Source organism: Antennarius striatus, chromosome 3 (genome assembly GCF_040054535.1).
Source record: "Antennarius striatus isolate MH-2024 chromosome 3, ASM4005453v1, whole genome shotgun sequence".
Lineage (NCBI taxonomy): Eukaryota > Metazoa > Chordata > Actinopteri > Lophiiformes > Antennariidae > Antennarius > Antennarius striatus.
Window position 1 is genome coordinate 11,442,125 of NC_090778.1, and position 27,388 is coordinate 11,469,512.

A 27,388-nucleotide genomic window follows, 5' to 3' on the forward strand; every position below is an offset into this window, starting at 1 on the left:
AACCTTGTGGATTGGAGTGAATGAGGAGAGGGGACAACAGCCCACGCTGTCTCTGTTCAGAGCCAGGGTTTTCCCTTATCTTTGATTAAAAAAAAAAATTAGGCCAGCTTTTGTTCCAGATGGGTTTGCCATGTGCTGGTTCAGCCTTGTTTCTGTCATGTATCCAGTACTGTGCAGTGTGAAGCCAGTCCTTGTGACGCACAGCCATTACTAACGGGTGACAGTTTTATCTGCATTAAATGCTGTTGAATGAATGTGAGAATTCCTCTCTCTTTAGGGGGCATTTAAAGTTTTAACTTTTGAGTTTTGCTGTGATTCAGGCATCCAGTGTCAGAAAAACAAGCCTGTTTGGCGGAAATCATACCAGAAAGCATTCAGGATGAACGCTCACACTCTCATCTATTGTGAAACCACAATCGCCACGCGGGGCCTCACCTTGTGGTAGGAGGAGGCTGATTGTCTCTTAGCATCGCTGCTTTCTCGGTTTGTGACTGGCAAGGGAAGGATGAAAAACTCCCTGATGTGGCAGAGAAAAGGCAACAGCGGTCTTTGTTTTGATTTCATCTGCTTTCTGTTTGGTCTGTGTCTTTATTTTGTCTACCTTTTGTTGCTTACGTTTGACGTGCGGTTGATAGTTGGTGGTCAGTCGCCGTGGCACCTGGAGCCTGCCAACCGTCGTCTGCTGCCCAGCTGGATGCCCCTGTCATCTGGGGTCATGCCACCCCGGTGAGGGTGACACACCCTGTTGGAGCGCACACATCCTGGAAGGTCCCACAGTCTGACAGGATGGATTAGAGTGTCGGTCATGACATATGTTGATCTTAGTAATGGCAGTAGTTATCATGTGGTGCAATTATCTAAACATTTCTTAAAGACAGACTGTAGAAAGACATTGAATAAGGTACAAATTGACATTTTTCGTGGTGTATCAATGCGGTTTTAAGGGTCATCTCTTTCCCAGGCTGCTAGATGAGCAGTTTGGTATAACTCTGTCATGATCTGTTTTTTGTTGTTGTTTTTTTTACTTAAGTTCAGTTTCCCACGCAAAAGACCAGTCAAGGTTTAAGAAACCAGCACCTGGAAGTCTGCAGCAAAACTCTAGATCAGTGGTCCCTGATGGTTTTTGCACCACGGACCGGTTAAATGTCAGAAAATATTTCCAAGGTGTGGCGGATAAATACAACAAAAAATATAAAATGATATTACCAACATAAAAAATTTCTGGATTCACATTTATTTTAAATTTAATGTGTATGCAGCTTTATTATCAGCATAATGCTTGTTTTATTTAGTTTGGGACTTTTAATTTAACGGTAATGTACAGTATTCTGTGTTAGTAGCCCAATCGGATCCTTTAAGAAGGTAGTCATGTGACCGAGGCAAGCGTCTTGACAAATAAGTGACAGACCAATGTTGAGGAGAGAATCACGTAATTTTAAAAACAAAAACAAAACGGCAGTGGCGGCAGTGGCTCAGTGGTAAAGCAGGCGGTAGAGCGGGTCGTCCTATGATTTCAAGATCGGCGGTTCGATTCCCGCTCCCGCCCAAAAAAAATACCCGGAGGTGAGCTGACAGTGGGAGGTGTCAGCTCACCTCTGGAGCACTGCCGAGGCACCCTTGAGCAAGGTGCCGTCCCCTTTACAAATTGCTCATTTAAGGCGCACCAAGATGGAGCTGCCTGCCACTCTACCTCCCCTGCATGCCTACAGGCCCCCTTGTGTATGTGTGTGTGTGCTACAGGGGCCTGTACACACTAATATATATATGCATGCGTTTGAATCAGTAGCTAGAGTGTGCGTTCTTAATTTCCCTTCGGGGATCAAAACAGTATATAAAAAAAAAATTTAAAAAAACATTGTTCAGAATCAGATAAATAAAACGGAAATAATGTCAGTTATGTATTGTTTCTGTGCAGCTCTGTTCCGATTGACCCAAGGTACGGTACAGGTCGGGGGTTGGGGGCCACTGCTCTAAATTACTGTTTATCTGCACTTTGTGATCTCTGTCACAAATATATAATTTTAGTTGTAACAGTGAGTCATCAATATGTTGAAACCTTTCAAAGGAGAATTCTTTAAAAAAATTCTGTCAGTTTTTATCCAAGACTTACGGTAAATGAACTAAAATGAAAACCAAAATTAATAAATTAATAAAAATGGGTTTGACCTCTTTTCATTGCAGTTTAGGTCAGAAGGTCTGAATTATTATGTCTGAATTATTAAGGAACTAAAAGAATCTAGTGATGGAATGGGAATGTGAAGATGGAGGTGGATGCTGTATTACTGCGAGATTAACAAATATTTGGTTAATCGAAAAGAATATTTAACATTCAACTTTAATCTATTTTAATCAGCCACTATCTAGTCCACTTGTTTGATCAAACTATGATTTGTTCAGTTTCATTCTTTCTGTGGTGTTTTTGCATGTTTGTGTACAGAAGCTTGAGTGTTTTCCGGCCAAACTTACTTTAAATGAACTAAAATGAAAACCAACATTAATAAATTAACAACAAAACAGCGTGTGACTGTATAAAAGCAAACACTTCATTTTTTTATTTTAGAAGCAGTTGGTGCCTTGTTGTGTGCTGGAGGCTAATGCAGGGCTAGTGTCATCTTAATGTTTGTGTGCCAAAAACTTTATAAGATTTAAGATACTGCAAATACTTCATGTGACGATACTGTATGGAACATGGACAAATTCATTTTTTCCAACTCAGTGTAAATAAATCAGAGCTGACTTGGGCCTTAGTCTACATAACCCTGAGTCTGCTTGCACAGGGCGTGGAAGACTTCATGTTGTCTGCCTGTTGCTTCTAATGAGGTGAGATAAATTAACTCATGGAACTGGTTGTAGCTCCTGTTTCATTGAATATAACCAGTTGGCAGCGCATTCAGTTATTTAGGGACTTCTACTTGTGTTTAGAAGAATATTTTCGTTAAAATTGTAGAATTAGTCTTGTAGTATATTTGACTAAGTTTTGTAAACACATTAAAAATCCAAATCAACCCCAGATTATAAACTTTTGAAAACACAACCCTATGACACCTCTGAAAAGATAATGCCATTGCTCAAATTCCATATCTCCTCCTGCAGGTCTTTTTCATATATGCACAGAGCAGACATCACAATGGCCATAACAATAACAACAACAACAACAAAAACAACAACAACAACATTAACAAAAACAGTTGGACTGTGCGGCTCTGTAGAGGCAAATACAATGAAGATTGTTGAGTTTATTAACACACTACCACTCTGAACATATCACTGCCTCAGCATGTATTCTAAAGGGATTTCAGTCATTTTTGCACATCTATTTGTACAGGTCTCATTTTATGTGTTACTGTGTCAATACTCTTGAAAACCTACAAGAAAAAACATTTCTGTTTCAGCAAAACCGCTGTTTGTTTTAGTGTTTAAACTTCTGCAGACGTCAACATGCTGTGTTTACTTGACCGTTGACGGTGTCACTATTCCTTGCCAAAGGGGTTTCATTTTTCATGAGGTTTTACACTGAAGGAGCATTTTGTTTTGGTAAAACTCCGTTGACCCAGCATGTATTTACGTTGTCAAAGGCGTTGGTTGGGTTTGATTGACACGAGCTGAAACAGTCAGGGTTAAGTCCTCGAGCGCTTACTGTAAGGAGAGCTTTGATCTGTGTGTTCATAGCTCATCTCATAACAGCTTAAAGTGTGACTTGGAAAAACTTGTTGTACCACCTTTGTTTCCTGCAGCAAAGAGAGACGTGCAACAACCGTGCCTCCCAAACGCATCAATGCTTTTTAGATAAGTGCATATTTGGAACATTTTGAATTCGAAGTGTAACGGTAAGTGAAACCCACGACAACAGTAGCTGATAAATCATTTTGAGTCCCATCTCCAACCTGGAACATATCAAGTATGCCAACCTTTCAGATATTCCCATCTCATGGGTGTGATGAAGTTCTTCATCACTAACAGATCCACTTCATAAACACTTCATAAACATTCATACTTTCACAAATTATGAAGTCTCAAATTTTTACATCCGGCTTCAGAGCGGTTATGTACTGTAATTGCCAGTGTTTATGTGTCAGTCTGTCCGTTAGTCCCCCAAATATCTTGGCAACTGTTGCAGATAGAAAGATGACACAAAAAATACATTACTCGGCCAGCAAAGGGGATGAAAATGAGAAGATGACCTTGAGAAAACTAAGTCAAGATCAAATTTCAACTTTTGTACACTCAGGAACCGGATAAGATAGAAAGACGAGGGAGAAAGCCAGTGTGAGTACGACCATAGATCAAAGCTAGTGGTTTGATCTACTCTATGCTGTGTTTTACCCTGACCTATGTAAGTAGGTCAGGGTAAAATTTGGAATTCAGGGGTGTCGCGAGATGTTGCAGTCTCTGACTGCCTTGGTTCTAGTTAATATATTGTTTGTGTTCGGTAATGAGGGTCAGTATCTGGAAAGCTGACTTCCTGTAAGGTAATCTGTAATGTTTCCTAGCTGTAGAGATATCAGTATATTTAAAATGAACTTTTAACTCACTGCCTGTGTACTTATATCTGTTGCAGGAACCTCTGATTTAATTTGTCTGTCATCTTGGAATAGTAGTGTCAATATTGGAGATTCCGCATCTGTTTGGCAGACTAACAAACCACACCTTGATGACAATACAGATAATCGTGTAAGTCCCGAGACTAAAAGTGCACCAATGATATTAAAGATTAAAAAGATTAAATCCACTTTACTTGTCCACAGAATGGAGAAATTATGTTTTCCACTCCAGTTTTTTGTACATGCATATATATATATATAATATATGTGTGTGTGTGTTAGTCAGAGTACACACACCAACATCGTATACAGGCCCCTGAACACAACACACACTAGGGGCCTGTAGGCATGCAGTTAATGACAATCAGTACAAGAGAGGTGGAGGGACGGGTCGCGACTTCGGAGTGCGCCCCAATAAGCAGCTTGTGGGGGGGACGGCGCCTCGCTCCAGGGCGCCTCGGCAGTGGCTGGTAAGTGAGCTGACACTTCCCACTGTCAGCTCACACTCCGAAGATGTCTGGCTGGAGCGGGAATCGAACCGCCGTGGGCGCTGTCTGGTCCCAAGACGTCCGCTCTACCGCTGAGCCACTGCCACCCCATATTAGCCTAATATTGACATATTAGCCTAATATTGACAGATTTATGAGGATATTAAACATTTCTTTGAAGTTTTGCCAACTGCCAGTAGACTGAGTCTGATCACACGTCTTTGTACAAAAATAAAAGTTGTATGATGAAAAGTAAAACAAAATGCAACCACATCTTTGCTGCAGGGAGATAATGACTTTATGAATTGAGTTATACTAACAATATGACTGTTGTCAAAATAGGGTGTAAAATTAAAGATTTTTTAAAGTATGTCACCAAAGTCACTCTTTCAGTTTTGACTAAGTGAACCCTGTTATTTCCGTATGTTCTACAAGTTGGTCAGTGAAATATCTTTGCATTTATTGAAAGGAAGGTGAGGATGTTTTTCCAGAGATTTATGGATTTCTCTCCATGGCCATGGTGACTTTCTCTTTCCAGCCACTAACATTTGTGCTTCTATGTTGGACGTTTGCCCTGGTGTCCAAATGTATTCACATCCAGTAGGCACATCATTGGCAATGTAATGTTTGATAAATTAAATAAAGTATGCCTACAACCTGGTGCTGTCTGCAATTTCAGCCCCAGTACCACAAAGCATGAACCTGTAGGCTTCAGTTTGGGGGTTTGTGGAGTTTGCTCAATGACCCTGGAGAAGGATTGGTGTCAAACTCGACGGCAAACTAGAACTATCTTATGTCCTGCTGTGGGAGTTATTTGACAGAAATTGAGATAAAAGAGACACTTTTCTCCATACACTGAGTTAATATAGAATCCACAGAGGCCAATCTAAATTGCCATGCTGTGAAGAAAATTGAGAGATTTTTTACCAGCTTTGGGAGGAAAAATGCATCTTTGACGGTTTTCGAACAGGCTGGAAGACTTAAAGGTTCCCATGAATGCCTGAGACAAGAACAAGTGTGAATCAAAATAAGCAAGAGGCGAAACATGTCTGACATGTGGTCTGAAAGCCAATTCCAGACTGAAGCACCACAGCCCTGCCTCGTGGCTGTTGCGGTTGCGTGAACCAGGGATGCTTTCAGGTTCTGTTTTTGCAGCATTCATCTCTCTCTCTGTCACTGTTTTCAGAGGGAGACATTTCCCTAAGGTGGTCTTGCACCAGCTTTCACCACAACTAGCCCTCCTAAACAGCATACTAAGGCAGGTTCAGGCATCACTGATTGGAAGGTGTGTGTCTGTGTGTTACTGCGTGTGTTTATTCTTGTGCTTTTGACACTGTAAAAAAATGGTATAGATTTAGACCACATGTGTCAAACTCAAGGCTCGGGGGCCAAATGTGGCCCGTCACATCATTTCATGTGACCCACGAGAGCATAAAAGATCAGTGTCTAAAAATAAATAGGTCAAAAGCGTACTTTGACCTGAATCTACATTTCCCACAATGCAGTAATTAAGCCCATTTTAACTTTGACAAAAACATTTTGTTAATGTCCTAACTTGTGTTTGATGTTATTTTTCCTTACTTGGATAGTTTGATCCTTGATTGATGGAGTTCTGCAGGTTTCATAACCTGACAAATTAAAAGAATTTGTTACAACAGAGAAACAAGCAAACATACATTTCTGTGTAACTGTAATGTTTGTACGTTGAATAAGTAATAAATTTAGAGTTATTTAACATTAAAGAGTAGTTACGTTTATTTTACGTAACATTGAGTTACATTTAGTTACATTTTTAAGTTATATTTGGCCCTTTGAGGACAGCCATTATGCTGATGTGGCTCTGGGTGAAAATGAGTTTTACATCCCTGATTTAGACCGTCAAAGTGAGGAGGTGCGAACTTTGACTAGTCATGGATGAATTATAAAACTGTTGCCTTTATAAAATATGATATCAATGGAGGTTGGTGCATTTTAAAGTGATGAATGCTGACTTCGAGCTGGTTCAGTCATATTGTACTGATTAAATTTGGGCAAAAAGATCTTTTGTGGATACGGCAAAAATAGTAAAATTCGAAGGATGTTTTTAAGACAAAAGCAATGATTCATTACAGATATACCCTCAAAACCAAAGCACGCTAAGAGGCTTAGCTACATTCCTAAGGAAAAAAGAGGAAAAGAACTTGTGAGTGTGTTCACATGCAACCAGTGTTCATAATCAAGTTTTTGGCTCCAGGCAAGTAAATTTAAAAATTACTCACCAATTTTTTACAAACCAAATTAATTATCATGCATTTAATAGAGATATGTCACTCTCCATCTTTTATAGCTATTACATGTCTCGAGGGACTACGGGTATTTTATCTGAGTTTTTAATTCGAAATCGGCACACAATGAATGCTTTTGTCTTTGGTCTTTTCTTTTTTGGCGCTAGACTACATGGTGGGATTGGGTTAACGTTCGTCTAACGTTACACTTTTTAAAGAATCCCTACAATGAAGAAATAGAAATGATGATTTGGATCTTTTTATCAGGAGTCTGTCACAGCCATATTGAACACTCCACTTATACTGTATTGATTAGAAAAAATAAATATTGCGACTGCCTGAACTGAGTTTAGACCACTATTTGGAGCCTTATAGGTGCTAATGCAAATGTTTGAAACAGACATCTGTCAGTTTGATGTGTGGCCTCTTGTCTGTGCCTTGCAAAGAGGGTTGAAAAGCTTGGAACACATTCATTATCTTACTCTGACCTTCCACCTCCTTATAACTCCACCTACATCTACCCTCGGGCAAAATACCTGCCTGCAGTGCTGTGAAGAATTTCTCTGACAGAAATCAGAGAGAAGAGACTCAGAAAAAAACAAGCCAGAGGACATCAGGTAGATTTAATCTGTTTCTGGCTCCATCGCCATCTAAGCATGTCAGGATGACATCTGCGGGCACCATTAGCAAATTAAAGGTATTGATTTCAAGGCGATCTAGTTGTTTGGAATGTTTGCTAATGAGAAAAAGTTTATGATCATTGGTCAGCACATCTCTTGGGAAACAAAAGGAGATGGATAGTAAGTTAACGAGGTTAGGTTTCTTTTCTTTTCAGATTTCTGATGACTTGATAGCAGCTAGAAAAGGAGCTGATCTTTTTGAAACCGATTGATGATAAATGAAAGCACAACGCTGTGTTTACCTCAGGCCTGAGGTGGTCACATGATTGCAGGTGCTCATCTTTTCATCTCCCACCCACCCCTAGTATCAAGTCCCCCCCAGGTTTGGGACAAACCATTTTATTGGTGCAGACACAGTGACATAGTGCGGTGGCCATTTTTATTCCTTGATTTGCAGGGCCTGGTTTTCTGAAAAGGTCCTAATTATTCATTTAAAGCTCAAGCTCCACCCTCTTCCCTCTAATTAGATGGTTAGTCACTCTCTCTGGGCCCCGGGCTGGGTCATTGGTCTCCTCCATATCAATCTTGTTGTCCATCCTACATCACACATGCAAAAGTCTAAAATAGGGAAAATGTTGTGCCATGTGCACGTGAAGTGCATTTTTGAAAATCCCACGGGGAACGTCTGTAGAATGCAAACCTTTCTCTCATTCTGTCCAATAATAAGTCCATTATTTCTGACTGTAAATTGTTCCCACTTACAGGCAGCTCCCACCTCCTCACAAACAATACAGATTATCCAGATATGGTCATGGATGGGGTCTTTGAGGCGCATTCCTCTGCTTTCTGTTATGTCCGCTCAGGCTGTGGTGCAGCACATGGCTAATGACAGGCTAGATTAAGTGCAGCAGCTGTATTTGTTTATGCATTAAATATATAGTACTACAAAAGGGTAATGAATGGGAGCTGGGACACAATGAAAGGGAGGCAGAGTGAGGGAGAAAAGACAAACGGAACGAATGGGATGCATGGGGGGGGGGGATCACAAACAGCAACTGTGATGCATTCCTGGTCAGGCCAGGAGGTGTTTCTGCATCAGATTTGAATTGTTAACCTGCTGGCGGTCCGTTAATGGGTTGGTAGGAGTGTTTCCAAGGTTTCAGCATACCTGTGTTCAATTACTCACATTAAGCCTTGGAGTACTGGAGGAATGTGCTTTAAAAATCCTGCCTCTTGATTTTTGACCTCCCAGTTTTATAATCCCTTCTCAAATATGGAAACACTAATGACTTTATTGTGTCTGGTTACATTGTAGTTTGAGCTTAATGAAGCCTTGATGCTGCTTAAAGGAAGATTTGGGCCATGGTGAATGAAGGTTTTATTTACAACAGTGTTTCCTCCAAAAATCGAGCTTTATTTCTCCATACTTCTAGCAGAGAAGGAAAGGTGTACAAAACTGTGGTGAGACCAGCGATGTTGTTTGGTCTAGAGACAGTGTCACTGAGGAAAAGACAGGAGGCAGAGCTGGAGGTAGCAGAAATTAAGATTCTGTGGTACTCCTTGTGAGTGACCAGGATAGATAGGATGAGGGACAGCACATTTTAGAGGTTTTGGAGATAAAGTCAAGAGAGGCCAGACTGAGATGGTTTGGACATGTCCAGAGGAGAGATAGTGAATATATTGGTAGAAGGATAATGAGTTTTGAACTGCCAGGCAGGAGGCCTAGAGGAAGACCAAAGAGGAGGTTTATGGATGTAGTGAGAGAGGACATGAAGGTAGTTGGTGTGAGAGAAGAGGATGCAGAAGATGGAGGCAATTGATTCGCTGTGGTGACCCCTGAATGGAAAAGCCGAAAGGAGAAGAAGACTTCTACCAGACACCCAATTTGCCCTTTTTACTCTTTAACGGGAATCAAACTTCTGCAATGTCAAAATCTGTGTGGAAATATAGTCCATTAAAAATGTGTTGCAAAACAAAATTCTAAGGCTAATGAGACATTAAAAAGACAATTTTAATGTTTTTGCGCTGATGAAGAGGATGAGTGTGTGATAGGACACATTTAAAGAAGATGAAGCAGAAGGTTTCGAGCTGATGTCTGAATTATTTTGCATATGATGAAAGATATGTGAAACATTCTGTTTTCCTCATTTTGCCTCGTCTTCCATACAAATGTTATGCATGTAGCTCAGCTGGTCCAGCCTTACATTTTGTCATTGCTTCCACCTCTTTGACAGAACGTGTCACCCATTGCATCTTCAGGTGTTACTGTCACTTGTCTGAATGTGCAGCTTGCTCTTACTGTCACTACATTTCCATCAATATTTCCAATTTATCTTTGAATTTTTCAGACGAGTGTAAAAAGATGTCTCGAGATTTCCGGTAGCCCACAGTGTTTGAGTTTTCCTTACCTTTTGTCTGCTTGTCTCTTTAAAGGTTAGCTGAAAAATATCTATTCCAAAAAGTTCTGAAGGGATTTCAAGAAACTGTGTAGAGATGTGGCCCGAGGGATGGGGATGAGGTGTTTGGATTTTCAGAAAGATTGGGATCAAGTTCCAGGTATTGGGAATCTGTTTAGTAGTTTAGGGACCACATCGGAACTCTTCATGCAATAGCTTGTTTGTCAAAGTTGGTGTGAAATATGGGCTTGTATTTAGTAGGGTGTATTTCCTTCTGCATAGACTGATCAAGCCAATTCCTACACAATGAACAGAAGTTATTCCATTGATGCCATGTGTGGGCACCTTCATTCAGCACCTCTATGGTGACTTTTTATCCTCCCACATCAAGATTTCTTCAGGCAGTGGCTTATAGCCCATCGTTTTCTCATTGACAAAGTAAACAAGCAGCTAATTAAAACTAAATCATCACAAAGCTTATTTTACCTTGCTCAGTAGCGGTCCAGATCATGAATGAAAATTAATGTATGCATTTATAGCCGGAGGGAGAAAAAGAGGGTGGGCGATAAGTATGCCAAAGTTTAGAGATTTGCTGCAGCTTCACTTAATGTTTATATTTTGTTCTTCAAGACTGATTATTTTAATGTATAGCTTCTAAAAAGTTTTCTTGTTATGCTTTGAGGAGCAACAAAATGCAAAGTTCTCAAGAGTTAAAAATTAGATTTTTAAAAAAATGAAAAGCAAGACAATGACTTCATTTCATTCAAACATGTTTCCATTGGTACAGAAATGAATTTAGTTTAATCAGTTAGGTGCTTTATTTAATGACATTTCTGCATTTTTTTGGTGTTTTCACGACGTTTGTTACAGCAGTAGTCCACAACCTTTTCTGCATCACGGACCAGTTTAACATCAGACAATATTTTTCACAAACCAGCCTTTAAGGTTGTGGTAGAACCTTAAAGGCAGCTTTCTTTTTCTTTGAAGTCATAGGTTCTTGTCTCCTGACTGGCTCTTTTACCCTGTGTAAAGAAACTTTCCAAAGATGTTTGTTTTTTGTTCGTTTTGCTAACTTAGGAGTTTCAATTTAGGAATGTATTCTGTGAGAGAGGCCACTTCAAGAAGGTAGTCATGTGACCGAGGTAAGCATCATGTGTCAAGAGTGTCTCATAGACAGCTGTAGAGGAGAAAATCTGGTAATTTTCCTAAACAAAACAGTGTTCGGAATAATATTAATGTAAGTTCCGTATTATTTATGTGCTGCCTGGAATCAACTGACACACGGATAGGTATCGGGGGTTGGGGGCCACTTCTTCTCCTTTCGACTTTTCCCTTCAGGGGTCGCCACAGCGAATCAATTGCCTCCATCTAACCCTGTCTTCTGCATTTGCTTCTCTCACACCAACTACCTTCATGTCCTCTTTCACTACATCCATAAACCTCCTCTTTGGTCTTCTTCTAGGCCTCCTGCCTGGCAGTTCAAAACTCAGCATCCTTCTACCAATATATTCACTATCTCTCCTCTGGACATGTCCAAACCATCTCAGTCTGGCCTCTCTTGACTTTATCTCCAAAACCTCTAACATGTGCTGTCCCTCTGATGTACTCATTCCTGATCCTATCCTTCCTGGTCACTCACAGAGAGAACCTCAGCATCTTCATCTCTGCTACCTCCAGCTCTGTCTCCTGTCTTTTCCTCAGTGACACTGTCTCTAGACCAAACATCATCGTTGGTCTCACCACAGTTTTGTTCACCTTTCCTTTCCTTTTAGCTGAAACTCTTCTATCACACATCACACCTGACACTTTTCTCCACCCGTTCCATCCTGCCAGTACACGCTTCTTCACCTCTTTTCCACATTCTTTTGCTCTGGACTGTTGACCCTAAGTACTTAAAATCCTCCACCTTCTTGATCTCTTCTCCCTGTAACCTCACTCTTCCACTTGGGTCCCTCTCATTCACACTCATGTACTCTGTCTTACTGCGGCTAACCTTCATTCCTCTCCTTTCCAAGACAAACCTCCACCTCTCTAGCTTCTCCTCCACCTGTTCCCTGCTCTCACTACAGATCACAATGTCATCTGCAAACATCATAGTCCATGGTGATTCCTGCCTAACCTCGTCTGTCAGCCTGTCCATCACCATAGTGAACAAGAAGGGGCTCAGAGCTGATCCCTGATGCAGTCCCACCTCCACCTTGAACTCCTCTGTCACACCTACAGCACACCTCACCGCTGTCTTACAGTCCTCATAGATGTCCTGCACCGCTCTAACATGCTTCTCTGCCACTCCAGACTTCCTCATACAATACCACAGTTCCTCTCTGGGCACCCTGTCACAGGCTTTCTCCAGATCTACAAAAACACAATGCAGCTCCCTCTGGCCTTCTCTGTACTTCTCTATCAACATCTTCAAAGCAAATAGTACTGTAGTACTCTTTTTTTGGCATGAAACCATACTGCTGCTCACAAATGCTCACTTCTGCCCTTAGTCTAGCTTCAACTACTCATTCCCATAACTTCATTGTATGGCTCATCAGCTTTATTCCTCTGTAGTTGCCACAACTCTGCACATCTCCACTTGGGGGCCACTGTCTTACAGTATGAAAACAGTGCAATCAGCTTTTCCACTGAAATCCTGCAGTGATCATAAAGCAGAGACTTTATAGGTTCATTGTTTCGTTCTGTCTTTCCTCATACTTGAAGATATGTGACGCTCGGAAAAAGCAAGAATACAGATTCTGGTAGTTCAAAGTAAATTTATTTTAAGCAGACAGGCACCCATAGTCCCATTAAAGAAATCTTACATTTCTTAGCTTTCTTTTTGCTCTTTCCCCTCCACATGACACAGAACTTTAGAACTGTAATTATGTTTCCTTAATAACATGCTTGCTCCTCCAGCTCATCAACCTGCTTCATGCTCCTGCCAAGTATACTTTCCAAAGCCTGCTGTACATGTTTGATGTTGGTCGATTCCTCCGTGTTGTTCCTTCTCTCTCTCTCTCTCTGATGTGTCTTGGATCTGTGCTGTTGTTTTGTCTGCTGCTTCAACAGAGGTGTCTCCTTCTCTTTACCAGACAGACACCCATGAACTTTGCAGTTCTGCTCGCTGCATAAAGTTTGCATTACGCTTATGCATTCTCAGAAGGCTCTCTTTTTCCAGACTGCTATGTTGTGATGAGTCTGGCTGCAATAAAGTTTTTGTTTTATTCTTTGTATTTTTCTCTTTTTTTTTCATTGTGTAACTTTCCCTCCTGCTGTGGTCTCCTGAGGTTTTCAGAGGTCTGGTCTTGACTTACTTGAGCATTTATGCACCTTGTGTTCCTTCGTTTATCCCCTCTGGCTTGTTAAAATTTAAATTCCACTGACGACTTTGAAGTGTGTTGAATGTGTTTGTTTTTTTTCTTTTATTGTACATGGAGATATTTGTACTTGTGACGCCTGCAAAGCAGATGTTTTCAAAGGAGCTATGCTTTAATGCGCTGCTCAGTGGTTTTCATGCAGAGACAATTATACACTTCTGCTGGACAAACACGCTGCAGACGAGGAAGATGGCAGCTACTGCACTGCACCTTCCTCGCTACCTGTGCAGCACTAAATCTCCAATGCCACATATTATATGGTCCCGCCGCCTGCTGCTCTTCAGCCGGTGCTCAGCCCCCGGGACCAGGAGAGAACAAAGACAGATGAATTGACTGTAACCTGCAATCTTTTTGTCAAAGCAAAATGAAAAAGGAGCTCCCCTGCCTTTAATCTGACTATTGAGCCCTGCAGTAGAATTTTGTCTTATGCTTTTCAAAAGCTTCACTGAAGAAAGACCCACCAATCTGCCTTGCTCAGAGGGAGGTTGCTGGTTCCCGACCAGGTGTTTATCTCTCTTCTCTTTTCATCACCTCAATGGGGTTAATCCAGTGTGCACTTAAGTGACTGATGAAAAAGAAACTGCCTTTACATGCGCAGTGTTAATCCATTTACGACACTCTGACAAGACTATAGTTGAAAAAAGAATATCACAGCTATTTTATTGATGGTCTGAGGGAGCCACCTGTCTCAGACTCCCTCCTGAAATCTCCCCGGTGGCTGAATGGTGAGCAAACGCAGGTGAAACAGAGGGAGCACCAGCTCCCTGTCCGGCTGTTTCATTTCTCCACTCCAGTCTGTGGCTAACATTCATGTGGACCACACTTCTCCCCCAGAGGCCTTTTGGTCTCATTCTTACATAAAGTGAAGCTGCACCATCTGTTGTGCATGCAGAGGAGCTTTAGTTTCAGCCAATAAGTTAGCACTGGCAACGACTGGAATCCCAAAGGCATTGTGTGGTCTTTATCAAGGTTATCTCAGGTCATTTTGGCAGCTTTGAGCACCCGCCCCCCTCCACATTGATGCATAAATATTCAAAAGGAGTTGCGTGCTTATCCATCCTTTTTTTTTCATTTTTTTTTTTCATTTTTCAGAATACTGATGTGTTGTCATGGCAGGGTCATAAAATCGAATCGTGTGGTTTTCTGTCTCTTACTGACAACAATGGGTGCTGGTTGTTCTCTGTTGGAAGTGGCTGTCATCACATCAGCAGGCTGCTTTCAGCATTGCAAATGTTTGGCAGAGTAAGACAAACAAGGACTGAAAAGCTCCGGAGATATTTAGTTCTAGGACAAAATGAAGGGACATACATCCAAAAAGTATGGGACTCAACAACTGTTGAGCCGCATTTTGTAATAACAGTGCATTTTGTAATTAATAGTCCAAAATGTAAAAACTTTTTCATTTTGTAATAAAGCCTCATTTTGTAATCAAGTACCGCATTTTGTAATAAACTGCCCCAACATATTTTGTAATAAATTTTGCCGCATTATGTAATAACTTATGACATTTTCGACGTTAATTACAAAATGCACCGTTATTACAAAATGCGGCTCAACAGGGACTTGTTGTACATAAGTGAACATGCTTCTTTGCAAAATCAATACTGCGATTAAATAAATGTATTAATTAAATTTTTTAAATGTGTCAAAATGACACACCACTGAGGCAGATACATTTTAATTTATATTGTAATGAAACAGAAAAGCCAAATTATGTTTTTTCTCCTAGTATTCATGTACCACTTATTTGTCATTACTATGTGAGATGACTGTGATGCACTGGCAACAAGCATGAGGTGTACCCCACCTCGCACCCGCAGCAAGCTGGGATAGACTTTATGACCCGCAAAGTTGAAAAGCTATTTGATGGATGGATACTATACATTGGAAACACTTTTCCACAACTCCTGTCCTACTTTCTCTGCTAAATTCCACAGTGATTTAATTTCCAGTTCCAATTCCTGTATTTTAAAGGCCACATTAGATTTTAAAACCTTGAAACATCTATCTCTGTATTAAAGCTTAAGTTTTAACATGTCCCAGTTAACTAAGTTTGAGATTCAAATGAATACGGACATTTCAGATGTTTAATAAATAACACACATGCTTTGGCACGTCAGATGCTTTTGATTTTTACGTCCATATTGTGTCTCAAAGAAGCATTTTGTCTGCGGTCTTTATTCTCTTCTTGACTTTTCATAATGAGCTCAGTCTTACCCTACAGTCTAATTCAGCACAAGAGCCATGGGGGAGATGTTTGGTACTTGCATTGGAAATTGCTTTCAGATTGCATGTTAGCTTCTGCCTGTCGAATTCATTTCACCTAAGAAAATGGAAATGGAAAAAAATATGCCTGTTTGAGTTACAATGAAGAACAAATCCTAAGTAGGAAATTGACCCCTGGAGGCTTTGTTGACAGATCCTGAGCTGTAATTGTTGATTTTACCGGCTTTAGATCATTTAATTGCTGTGCTGGATTTCTAAAAGACTGCACAGATTAATGTACTGTGGACTGAGGGATGTGAGCTGATCCATTGAACTTGAGTGATGTTGATTTCCACCTTCCATCTATCTGTCTGGTTTTACCATACCATACATCTCCCCCCAAAATGATGCTCATAAGACAGGCTATAGCAAAGGTTGAAACCGTCTTTCCACCATCTTCTTGAAGATGAGACAATTGCAATCGTCTCATCTTCAGGCGCTTATCCACCTTGTGGGTAAAGAGTCTACCGGAGCCTATCTCAGTTGGCTAAGTGCAAAAGGCGGGATAAATCAGAAGCCAGCTCATGGTGGGGCTTGGGCAACATCATGAGGGTATAAAGAACAAAAGGAAAATTGTGATGCACAGTATAAGTTTTATATATTTGCAGAGTTTATTTTTGCTCACAGTCTGACATCACTTGTGTCACTTTATTTAATGTATTTTGTTGTACAGGAGGCGTCACAGCAGCGCATTGGGTAGCACTGTCACCTCACAGCAGGACGGTTACGGGTTCGAGTCCTGTTCTGGCCACAGTTTTGTATAGTTTCCCCATGTCTGCGTGGGTTCTCTCTGAGTCCTCTGCTTTAGTCCTACCTTTAAAAACAAATTGTCAATAGGTGTGAGTGTGTGTGTCAGTGGTTGTTTGTCTTCTGTGTGGTTCCGTGATGCGCTGGTACCTTGTCCAGAACATCTCCCTGCCTCCCCGCTTGAAAAATGATTGAATAAATGTTGTACAGGAATTGCTAATATTCAATTTAATCGTTTGATGGTTTAATCTTCCTGTTGTGTCTCTACAGTGCCTGGAAACTTGGGGTGCTTCAAAGACAGTGGTGACCCACCGACGTTGTCTGGGGCCAGTGAGACCTCCAACAAACTCACCATCCAAAACTGTATTAGCTTCTGCAGGAAGCAGAGATACAAGGTGAGATTTGATTGAGCCCAAAGCAGAAATTTATAAAATGAGAAGAAATCCTGTCCTCTGCTGCCACAGCCATACTGGAAAGTTTAAAAGTATCTTCTGGCTAGGTGAAAGTGTCCACTCAATTGCACATGTAATGTCTAAAATGGGCACAAACTGCCTCTTGAAACAATTTTTATGGAAATCATCTGTATTTACAGGCAGTTTCCTGACAGTTCTAAACATGATGCCCAGTGCGGTCTATACCCTCCTTGTCCAGCTATCAGGCTTCCTGTTTGAAACCAACCAGCAGATGAAAAATCAGCACAGCAATCAAGGCTGACAGCTGGAAATAAATGGTTATTAGCCCAGTGGGCACCTCCTCATCAGTGCATTTCCTCATCTCTGACTCTGGCGTGCTATGCATGCTATTGTCCCTGCTATAAACAGAGCCAGGTGTTCATTTTCTGTCTCAGCAGATCCAGTTCTGCTCCGTTTGCACTGACGGATTTTGACAGTTTCCCCCTCCCTTCTCAAATCAGCAGATGTTACAGGATGTGGCAGCAGATTGGTTTTGTCTGTCTATCCAGGACTGTCTCTGTCCTTAATGTGCTAATGAAACATCATTGCTGAGAGACAGTGATCCTGCATGAACAAATTGCATACCCCTTAAGTTAGACATAGATCTAACTTTTTTTGCGGATGCAGATGCATTCACATTAGTGTTGCTTCTTCAGAATGGAGAATGAAGCAGGGATGACGCCCGATGCATGATAGTCGCTTGATGAATTCCTTTTCCATGTGAGAGGGAAATGATGTACCTTCAGTTGCATGAATTCATTGAGGCCTTGAATGCTGGACAATGGTGTCCCTTTGAATAAAGCACAAAAGCTCTTTTGAGAACGAGTAGCTTGCGGTGGCGAGATCACGATGTCTGAAGGTTTTTGATGTTTCACATTCCTGCCTGAATGTCTTCAAGAACTGCTTACGAACAGTTTGCATTTGAATGATAGGTAGGTGTATTTCTGTAAGGATTAATCTGGACACCCTCAGTGTTACTGTGTCTGACAGCTTCCAATCAGGTTGTGGTTGTCTACATTTGAATGACAGCATCTTGTTGTCATGAAAGAAAGAGCAATTAGGGCACTTCAGATTCAAGCTGCTTTAATTTCAGAGAAGGAACATGAGTTCCGTTTGAATGGAAATTTGTCCACATAATCATGCTTTTTTGAAGTTGCCACGTCAGATACTTTTAGCTAAAAATGTTAGCCAAAGCCCTCATGTTTCCTTCAAAAGGTTTTAAATTGTCAGTCCTAGGATTCCCTCGGTGCTCATGTCTCCATCATCCTTTCTTTTCTAATGATGGGGTCTTAACGAAGCTGATGCACTGCTTTATTTGTTTCTATTTTCAGCTTGCCGGAATGGAGTCAGGATACGCCTGTTTCTGTGGCAACAATGTGGACCCGCACGACCGTGGCGAGTCACCTAGCATGGAGTGTAACCATGTTTGTTTCGGTGACCACACCCAGCCCTGCGGGGGGGACGGCTGGGTCATCATCTTTGACAGTGAGTGTTAAGCCTGGGGTCATTCTGGGGTTGGCTTTGATCTCTTCACATCTGAACGATGTTAGTGCTTGAGGTAGGAGCATTGGCAACTAGGATCCACCTGTTTAAATGCTGAGGTATCACCAGATGAATTATTGAACTTTCTAAAAGAACCAATCTAAAGCCACACTTTTTTCCAAGTTAAAATCTGCTTACCTCACTGTGATACATTGAAATTCATTTTTAATCAAGGCAATATAAGGTCAGCCATGGACAGCTGTGCCCTGTGGGAATATAAATGAGTGTTTGAATGTTTAATTTGTATCAGTTGGATTCAACCTCATCACGTCTCATACTTCATCATTTTCAAGTCATTGTTGTGGTTGATGTGGGGGATTAGATTGGTCCCCGTTGAGTACGTTCACATCTGTTAGTAGGGTACCCATCAGACCAAAACAATCTCGGCAGCCTCCAGGCTCCCAAAATTAAACATCGCTGTCCTCTATTTTCTCTCCTTTCTCTGTTCATCCTTCCAGCTCGGGTCGGGGCCTGCGGCGGAAATTATTCCTCTCCATCGGGAGTGATCTATTCCCCCGACTTCCCGGACAAGTATGGGGCTGGCCGTGTTTGCTACTGGACCGTCCAGGTCCCCGGATCCTTCGCAATCCTCTTCAACTTCACCTTCTTTGACATATCTGACCAGGCAGACATGGTGGAGCTGCTGGACGGCTACACTAACCAGGTGGTGGCACGCTTTGACTGGCGCAGCCCGCCACGAGAGCTGGTGAACATCACAGGCGACTTTGTCATACTCTACTTCTACTCAGACCGCACCAACCAGGCCCAAGGATTTGCTCTGCTTTACCAAGGTGGGATTTCTCCTGCATTTAGCACTCTTAGGGAAAACACGTTCAAGCCCTGTCTCCAAATAAGAAAGACTTTTCATATTGTGTCAGAGCTTATGACAGGATCTCACTTTACATAGTTCTGGCTTATATCCTGTGCTCCAGAAGCCCTTCAAACACAATAAGAGTCATATTTGCATGAGCAGGTGTGTTTTGCATTGCTGACACTGTGGATGTTTGCAAAGCAGCTCGCGTTAGCTCTGCTGTGACAGTTTTCACACCACTGCAATGATCTTTTCTCTTTTCATTTGCTAGTCAATGTCTCTCAGCCCTGGGTGATATCGCATATTTAAATGACGTCTTGTTTCTCTACAAACTTGCTCACTTATCAAGCCGCAGCAGGCTGGTCCGCGTCTCCAGAGTGATTTCCTATGTTTTCTGCTACCTACATACAGAATATCTGATAGTATATGTCGTGCTCTCTGATAATGTAAGTTCACTTAGGCTCATATTAAACATCTCATTTCTGTTTGAGATGATCTGTAAAATGTAAAAAAAAAGGCTGATATGGAGAAATTCCGTATTGCATTCACTCAGAAAAAGCCCTTTATGGGAATAATCTGAATGCATCAAAAAGGGTTTGATATGTTATTTCTGGAGGCATAAGAGAAGCATACACTCACAGAAATCACAAATAATTCAGTGTAGGTGACATTCAAGCTTGCAGCTTGCTACACTGGGAAGCAGTCTGTCCCTGCTCCTCTCTGAATGTCTCCATTTTTGTAATCCTCTCTCAATTTTTTCTTGCCTGGTAGTGGTGCAGTACAATATATGAAGGTCAGACTTGTCTGACCTCTGACTGATACAGTCCTTCTTGGTTGTTCTTTTGCATAAGGCATCATGTTGCCAAGAAATGGAGTTTGAGAAGTGACTTGAGAAAAGGTCACGTCCTAAAGTAATGGACTTTTTACAGAAGCTTGACAAAGAGAAAGAAGAGAAACTCAGGTACAGAGAAAGGTGACAGGAGTGTACATCAGCATGAAATACTGATAATTCTAAGTGGTTTGGATGATTATTGCCTGATAAGCCCTTTCAGATGATAACGGTAAAGCATTTCATATGAGCCTAGGTTTGAAGCATGCTATTTTCTTTGCCAATGGGGAATATGTGGGAATTTCTAAGAACATAATAAGTAGAGCTATTATTTGAAAAGGAAAAAAATCCCTCGTTTTTAAATTGTCTAACCACCATTCATGGAAGAGTGGAACAGGCTCGGATCGAGTGGTATTTAGGAGTTGTTCTGTATGTTTCCGTTAAGCTACAGAACAAGACGGGTGGGTTTTATTTTTATTTATTTTATTTTGTTTTGGAGAGTATATTTCTACTGTTATGGGTCCTTCCTAAGTGATGGTAGAGTTTATATGTGACATGAAGTGAAATATGAATTATTACACAGGAACTTTTGCTTGTTGTATGCTTTTAAGAGCTTCATGTACTCATTTTTTAGCAAAACACAACTTGGTATGAACAGTTTTTTGTTATTCAGCAGTTTTTGCAACCATCTTTAACTTCTCTCAGAGCTTGTGGTTAATTATAATGTGATGAAAATTTACCATTTTACTGATTTTATGAAGTGATCAGGACAACAGGATCTTTACCACCATTAAATAACAGCACTTCACAACAGCTACTGACATTACTAGAAAGCAGGTAGATACTGTAATGTATACCTATGCCAAGCAGGTGTATTGCTGGCATTTGTATTGTTTGAAATTTTTGTATCACTGTTCCAGGGCCACAGGTTGGTGATATCACCACACAGTCTCCCAGGGATGTGTCCCATTCCTGTCATCCTTGACCCTGTAACCCTCCTATTTGGAATCACATGGTTATAGAAAGAGTGATTCAGATTGATATTATATCTAGATACAACTGCTTACCTTTCACAGATTCATTAAATCCAGAGTGGCTTTGAATCTGCTCATCGGTAGCTATTTTTTAAAATTCTATTTAGACAGGCCGATAATTTCTCAAGATATTTGTTGAAGTATAAGTAAAACATCCGATCTTACAATGTTGAAGAAAGTGAAAAGGTGGTACAGAAAACACATCTCTATGCCAATATTCAACAAAATTTAATTAACTCTTCTTTTTTTTTTTCACAAGAGCCATCCTGACACAAATTTAATCAAAATCCATTGGCAACTTTTCAAGTGATCCTGCAGCCAAACAAACTTGAGCAATATCAAATAATCCCTTTCAACTCCGTTGGTTATTGCTTTACTTCCACTGTTCATCTGTTTATCTACAATACACGCTACCACTTCTCTGACTTTAAAACTCATCGCTGATGCACACAGTAAGAGTGACTGAAGTATATCTGCTGCATATTCAGTATTCTCTGTGAGCCTGCCTCTTGGATTCTGTGGCAACACTGACCTGAATGTTCCTGGCACATTAGACTAATGCTCCTTAGTATCAAATAGTAATGATATTAATAGACTAGTAAAATAAAGTACTAGGAACTGGATATTCAGAACGCTAAACAGACCAATAAATATCAGAATGTAAATGGATGACTGGATAATAATCCTTTCACAGATTCTATATAATAATATATTGATAGTTAAATGACATATTAAAAGAATCACACAAAGAAGTTGCATTTTTTGACCAACCAGTGACACATTTCTGTGCGTAATAGGCAGGGAACATCTTATTTAACCAAAATCTTTGCCCTGGGATCACATGAATGAGTTGAAGTCGTCGTAGCTCTCTGGTATTTTTCTTTTTTAAAGCGATCTGTTCCCATCTGGTTCTGCAAAGAGGTTAAAACAAACAAAAGAATTTATTGCGAACACTTTCTGAATCACGTCTTGGGGTTAGGGAAATTCTCTCCATGCCATATGTTTACAACACATCAGAGTGGATCGGTCGCTGTTAGTATAAAGTATTCCCTCGTGACTCTGCTGTAAACATTTTGAAGAACATCATCAACATGATGTATTCTGTCGCTATGTGCTTTCTGCCAGCTAACCCGCAGGAATAATTGAAGGGCTGTTAAGTGATATGTGTGCTCAACTTGTCAACATGGCGGTCCTATTCCTCTTCTGTCAGGACTCACCACCCCCTTCCCTAACAATAGACCGAGTAAGTTTGAGTGTGAAATGGCTTGCTTGTAGTGGTTAACGCACAAAAAAATAATTCACCAACTCTTCAGTATCGTTTTGTGTCTTGTAGCTCATGTTGACTGCCTTGTTTCTGACCTCAGTTGTTTTCAGACTGGATGTTTTCAAACTTAACCCTGAAGGAAAAAGTCTCCAATCTAGTTCATTTTATTTCTCAGGAGACCAAGAACTTAGCTTAAGCAAGAAGAGTCAAATTTTATTCTTTATTTTCCACAGCACTGAGAAGCGAAGACACTGGCGTAATAGAGACTGATGGAGATGAAGAGGATGAAGAGGAGGATGTCTCCAGCACGGCGGGGCCACAGCTGGTCGGCGGGGTCACAGAGCGATCCAACAGCACCTCCAACGGACACTCCTCCCAGATCCTCTACGTGATCACGTCCAGCCCCGGTAAACTGGATCACAACATGCCAGGTCAGTGGGCTGGACGCGGCGAGACCACCGACCACAGCGCTAGTATGTTGACACCCATGATGCAATGCACCCTCAGCAAATCTCTTTGCCTCTGCAGGGCTGCTTTGGGAGATTTTTTTGCCTCCCATTTCACATGACCTGGTTTCTATGAAAGTATTAAGATCCTCTTATTTTGATGAGAGGTTTCTGGAAACATTGTCCCAGAGTGACTTCCTATGATCGTACTTAGTCATAATTCTACATGACACTTATATTTTCTTGTCAGGGAGCCATATGTAAAATTACTTCAGGTTTCCCTGCTGATCACAATCAAACTTCTTATCAGGGCTCCACAGGGAGGGGTGATGTTTTCTGTGTAGCTTCCCTGACGTATTATTCCTTCCTAACTTTAAGCCCTGCATCACAGTGAGAGCCTTGATGTATTTCTCAACAAGAGGAAAACAGATGTATACCAATAATGCATCAATATTTCTCAGCGGTGTGGTGGCTGAGTGCTGCTAACAGGTGCACCAGCTGTGCCTGCATGATTATTTTCCTGCTAATCCTTTTTGTCTGCTTCAGTTCATTGTCCTTACCACGTTTTAATATCTGATGTCTTGTTGTTCTCTTTCTATAGTGTGGACTATTTACGCTCTGGCTGCTCTCCTCATATTGACAGTCATAGCTATGGTGGCGAAGCTGCTGCTGCACATCAGTGTCAAGTAAGTATAAAAAAAAAGGTGGAGGTTTGCACAAATCACCGAACATCCAACACCAAAGATTCATTTGTAGTATTATTTATAAAAATGTCCAAATTTTAGATGCCTGCTGTTTTCCTTTTTTTAACCAAAATATTGAATTTAAATATTATAAGTCATACTTATTATTAAGTCATGTTTTATTATTACAGAATTTTTATGAAAAAACGAAACCCAAACTGCACCCAATTTAAAAATGTGGTAATTAGTGTATATGAGAACAAGTAGCAAAACTCATAACATAAACATCATATCCAAAGTGAGGTGATTAATCGTATAAAATAATTGACCTTGATAACGTCTATTAATTTATGTTAAAAAATGTTGTTAATGACAGTAGAAAGTCAGGACAGCTGGTCTTTGTGACCTTTTGTTAACTCCGTGTCACTTTTCCTCCTGTCTCCTGTTCTTGTTGTCTATCTGACTCCTCCCTACGTCCTCTCCATCTTCACTGTCTCCTCTCCCTTTTAATTTCCCTCTCAGGTCCCCAAATATCCCTACAGTCAGTGGGTCTGACAGCTGCAGCCAGAGCACGGCTTCTTCTGAGCCCTGGATCATCATCTACCGACCCTCCACCATATCGCTCTTCAAGAAGAAGTTAAAGAACCACCACGGCGACCTCAGCCCCCTGGTGGGCAACTAACGCTTTTGCTGTTAACAAAATGCTACTGCCCACCCACAAATACTCTGTACAAGGGCCATCAGATGCCAGGCCCTCAGACAATGAAACTCTATGAGGCGCTACACTAACAAGCCAATGACTGAGTGGCTAATGACAAGTGACTGAGTGACTGCTACTCAGCAGCCTGTGGACTGAAGTGGCTGGGCCCTCCCATCCTGCTCAGGACCAGGAAGGAGGGGGACGGGCAGGGCTGTAAGTCACCTCACTGTGAGGTAGGAGAATGGAAGTTTAGATGAAAAGATCTGCAGTTCTGATGAAGTTTCAAAGAACTTTGAACAGTCAGCAAAGATTGGTTCAGCTTGGCTCCATTTTCATCACCACAGACGTCCCTAACAATACCTCCAAAAAAGACCTTCCACACTGTAAGGCACATCACAGCCAGAGTCAGACTGCTTCACTGTTGGTGTTCAGTGTAGGAAACAGGTTTTACCTCTTCAAGGTGATTCACACTGGCTACCTATTCTTCATCAGTATCAAAGGGAGGATGAAGAGAAGGGAAAAACTTGCTGAAACACACCATAAATCTCATTTTACTGCCTCATGTGGACGATGAACACTTGCTGCCAGAAAATCATAATCCGGCCATCCAAAGAGTTGTGTTTTTTGATTCCATATAACAAGGTACTTCTCATTGTATTTTACATGACAGAGGGGGGGCAGGACTTAGTGATGCCACCCAGGGGTAGATCACAGAAGTTATGTTGCTCTGGTGGCTGGATGGGGCAGTTTGCAGACAGACAGGGAAGATCCAAGAGTTGGGAGATTTTCTTGCTTGATGGCGTCCAAGTGCCTTAAGGATCTCTCCTTCCCTTGTGTCAGATTCCTTACATCTGTTTCCTTAAAGAAGACGTGGTTCCTCACAAGAGTCCACGCTTCCTTAAAATCAATGTAGATGTGAAGGGTTTCAATCTAAAATAATATTTACAGCAAATGAAAGCTAAAAAACTGCATATTTCACAGCTTGTGCAGCAAAAAAGTATTACATAACTTTTTTACAATAGTACACTCAACTGAACACTTCTGTAGGCTGAAAGTTTATAGTACATGACAGACATTAGAGGAGTTTTGAAAAACTGAATTTTGAAACAAAACTCATGTTGGAATGGACGAGGCTTTAAAAGAAAACTTTGTTTTTAATCTGTGTGCTCTTATGTGTAGTTTTGGACACTTACTGAACATATTGTTCACATTGTTTTGTCTTTGGGGGAATTGATGTTCTTGTATATTATGTAATTCAGTGTGGGAATGATGATATTTATGTTTGATCTTTCCGTTTGTGACTCCTCAAAATACTTTTATACTTGCTTTTCATTTTAGTTTAAAAGGTGGAATTGGATTTTTCTCTCATTTTAACAGCACTCAATTCCATGCTTCAATTCCATGAGATGTGGCCAAAAAAGATGAGCATAAAACAATCTACCTGGACACAAATATAACCCAAGTGCTCGGTGCGCGACCTGACAGCAAATTTTTAGCCTTGACTGTTTGATGTTTTTTGCAATGACATTTAAACTACTTTTGAAATCAGCTGGCTGGACATTGGAATAGAAATCGACGTCTCCTGTCACCAGACCATTTAATCAGAGACGTCTGCAGACGATTAACCTGAAAATCCTTTAATCGCTGACAGGAGAAATAAAAGGTTTGAAAACTTCAGTGCACTTAAATTTATGTCTCCTCACAGGACAGAACAGTACATATCCACTTCTGCATTAATTCTATGTAAAAAAAAAAAAGTTGAATTATGTTTACTTTGTGCATCAAGTTGAGCACTTGAGATGAAACGCATGGTGCAGCTGCACAATGACATCCAAATCCAAAAAGAGTTATTGCTTTTCAAGAATACAACCATGAAGAACATTAGATTCTCAGTCAGACGTCTGTGGAAATGTGACTGTGGGATATTTTTATCCCCTCATCGTATGACATGAATTATTGCAATATGAGGGTGAATGCCCCTGGGTCGGGGATGTTCAGAGCAGATCTGGCATATGGAGGCAGAGGAAAGAGCCTCAATCTGAGAGCGATGACAAATTAATGTGTTCCAATTGAATGCAAGCTAACATAATCTGACAGTTTAAAACTAACAGGGGTGTATTTGTTTGGATACCCTGGTGAATTATGCAAACTTTTCATTTTCTGTCTTGTCCTCTGCTCAATTGGAAAATTCCATTCCATTCCATCCGAGTGGTGGAAACAGTCTTTTCATGAACTGTAGTTGTGAATGTCCCGTCGTGCTCGATGACATGAAAACAACACACAAGCCCTGTAGGAAATTAGGGGCTAAAACATATTTTCATGAAATTGTAAATAGCAAAATAGTGAAATGTTTAATTTATACAGTAAATTATTGTTATTTTGTATGTGAATGGGATATAATCTATCTTTTGTATAAGTGAAGTAACTTTGTAGTTTTATTTAATGTCTCCTGGTCAAAATAAACACTGTATGCATGTTTCTTAAACTTGTGTTGCGTTGCTTGCTTGTTGTTTTTTCCTAATAAAACACCATTTATTCCATAATCACACACAATATTAGGAACCCAAGTGGCTGACAAGAAAATGGACCGCAAAACCTGGATCAAGCTAATCCCAATCACTTTTCCATTTGAAACCATTCCATTTGGAAAAATAGATTGAGACCACAGTGCATGGTGGGACATCTGCTCCCCCCCCCCCTTTCCCTTTTTTTTTCTTCTTCTGTCAACCTAAACACTTATCAGATATGTGTAATGATTCCCAGACTGGGGATGCACACACACACACACACACACACACACACACGGAGGGAGGGTTTATGGAGTGCCATGTGTAACCCATCGGTTCCCCTCTGGGGTGAGGTCAAGCATGCAACCTGCACATTTTAGTGGGAAACAGCAGGAGCTCAGCTTTACAACGGGAATACCATGCAAAAAAAACAAACA

General features: G+C 40.9%; 1 protein-coding gene across 2 annotated transcripts in view; it reads left to right on the forward strand.

Moving 5' to 3' along the window:
- kremen1 (kringle containing transmembrane protein 1) overlaps positions 1 to 26,914 on the forward strand; it is a 57,106-nt gene extending 30,192 nt beyond the window's left edge. Inside the window, exons 4-9 of one of the 2 annotated variants that reach the window (XM_068311779.1) lie at positions 16,954 to 17,078; positions 18,467 to 18,620; positions 19,136 to 19,468; positions 22,849 to 23,088; positions 23,663 to 23,747; positions 24,267 to 26,914. In XM_068311779.1, the coding sequence (XP_068167880.1) occupies positions 16,954 to 17,078; positions 18,467 to 18,620; positions 19,136 to 19,468; positions 22,849 to 23,088; positions 23,663 to 23,747; positions 24,267 to 24,426 (1,097 nt within the window). In that variant the 3' untranslated portion in view covers positions 24,427 to 26,914. The remainder of the gene's footprint in view (positions 1 to 16,953; positions 17,079 to 18,466; positions 18,621 to 19,135; positions 19,469 to 22,848; positions 23,089 to 23,662; positions 23,748 to 24,266) is intronic. The other variant, XM_068311780.1, reaches the window with a different exon arrangement.
- The last annotated feature ends 474 nt before the right edge of the window (positions 26,915 to 27,388 follow it).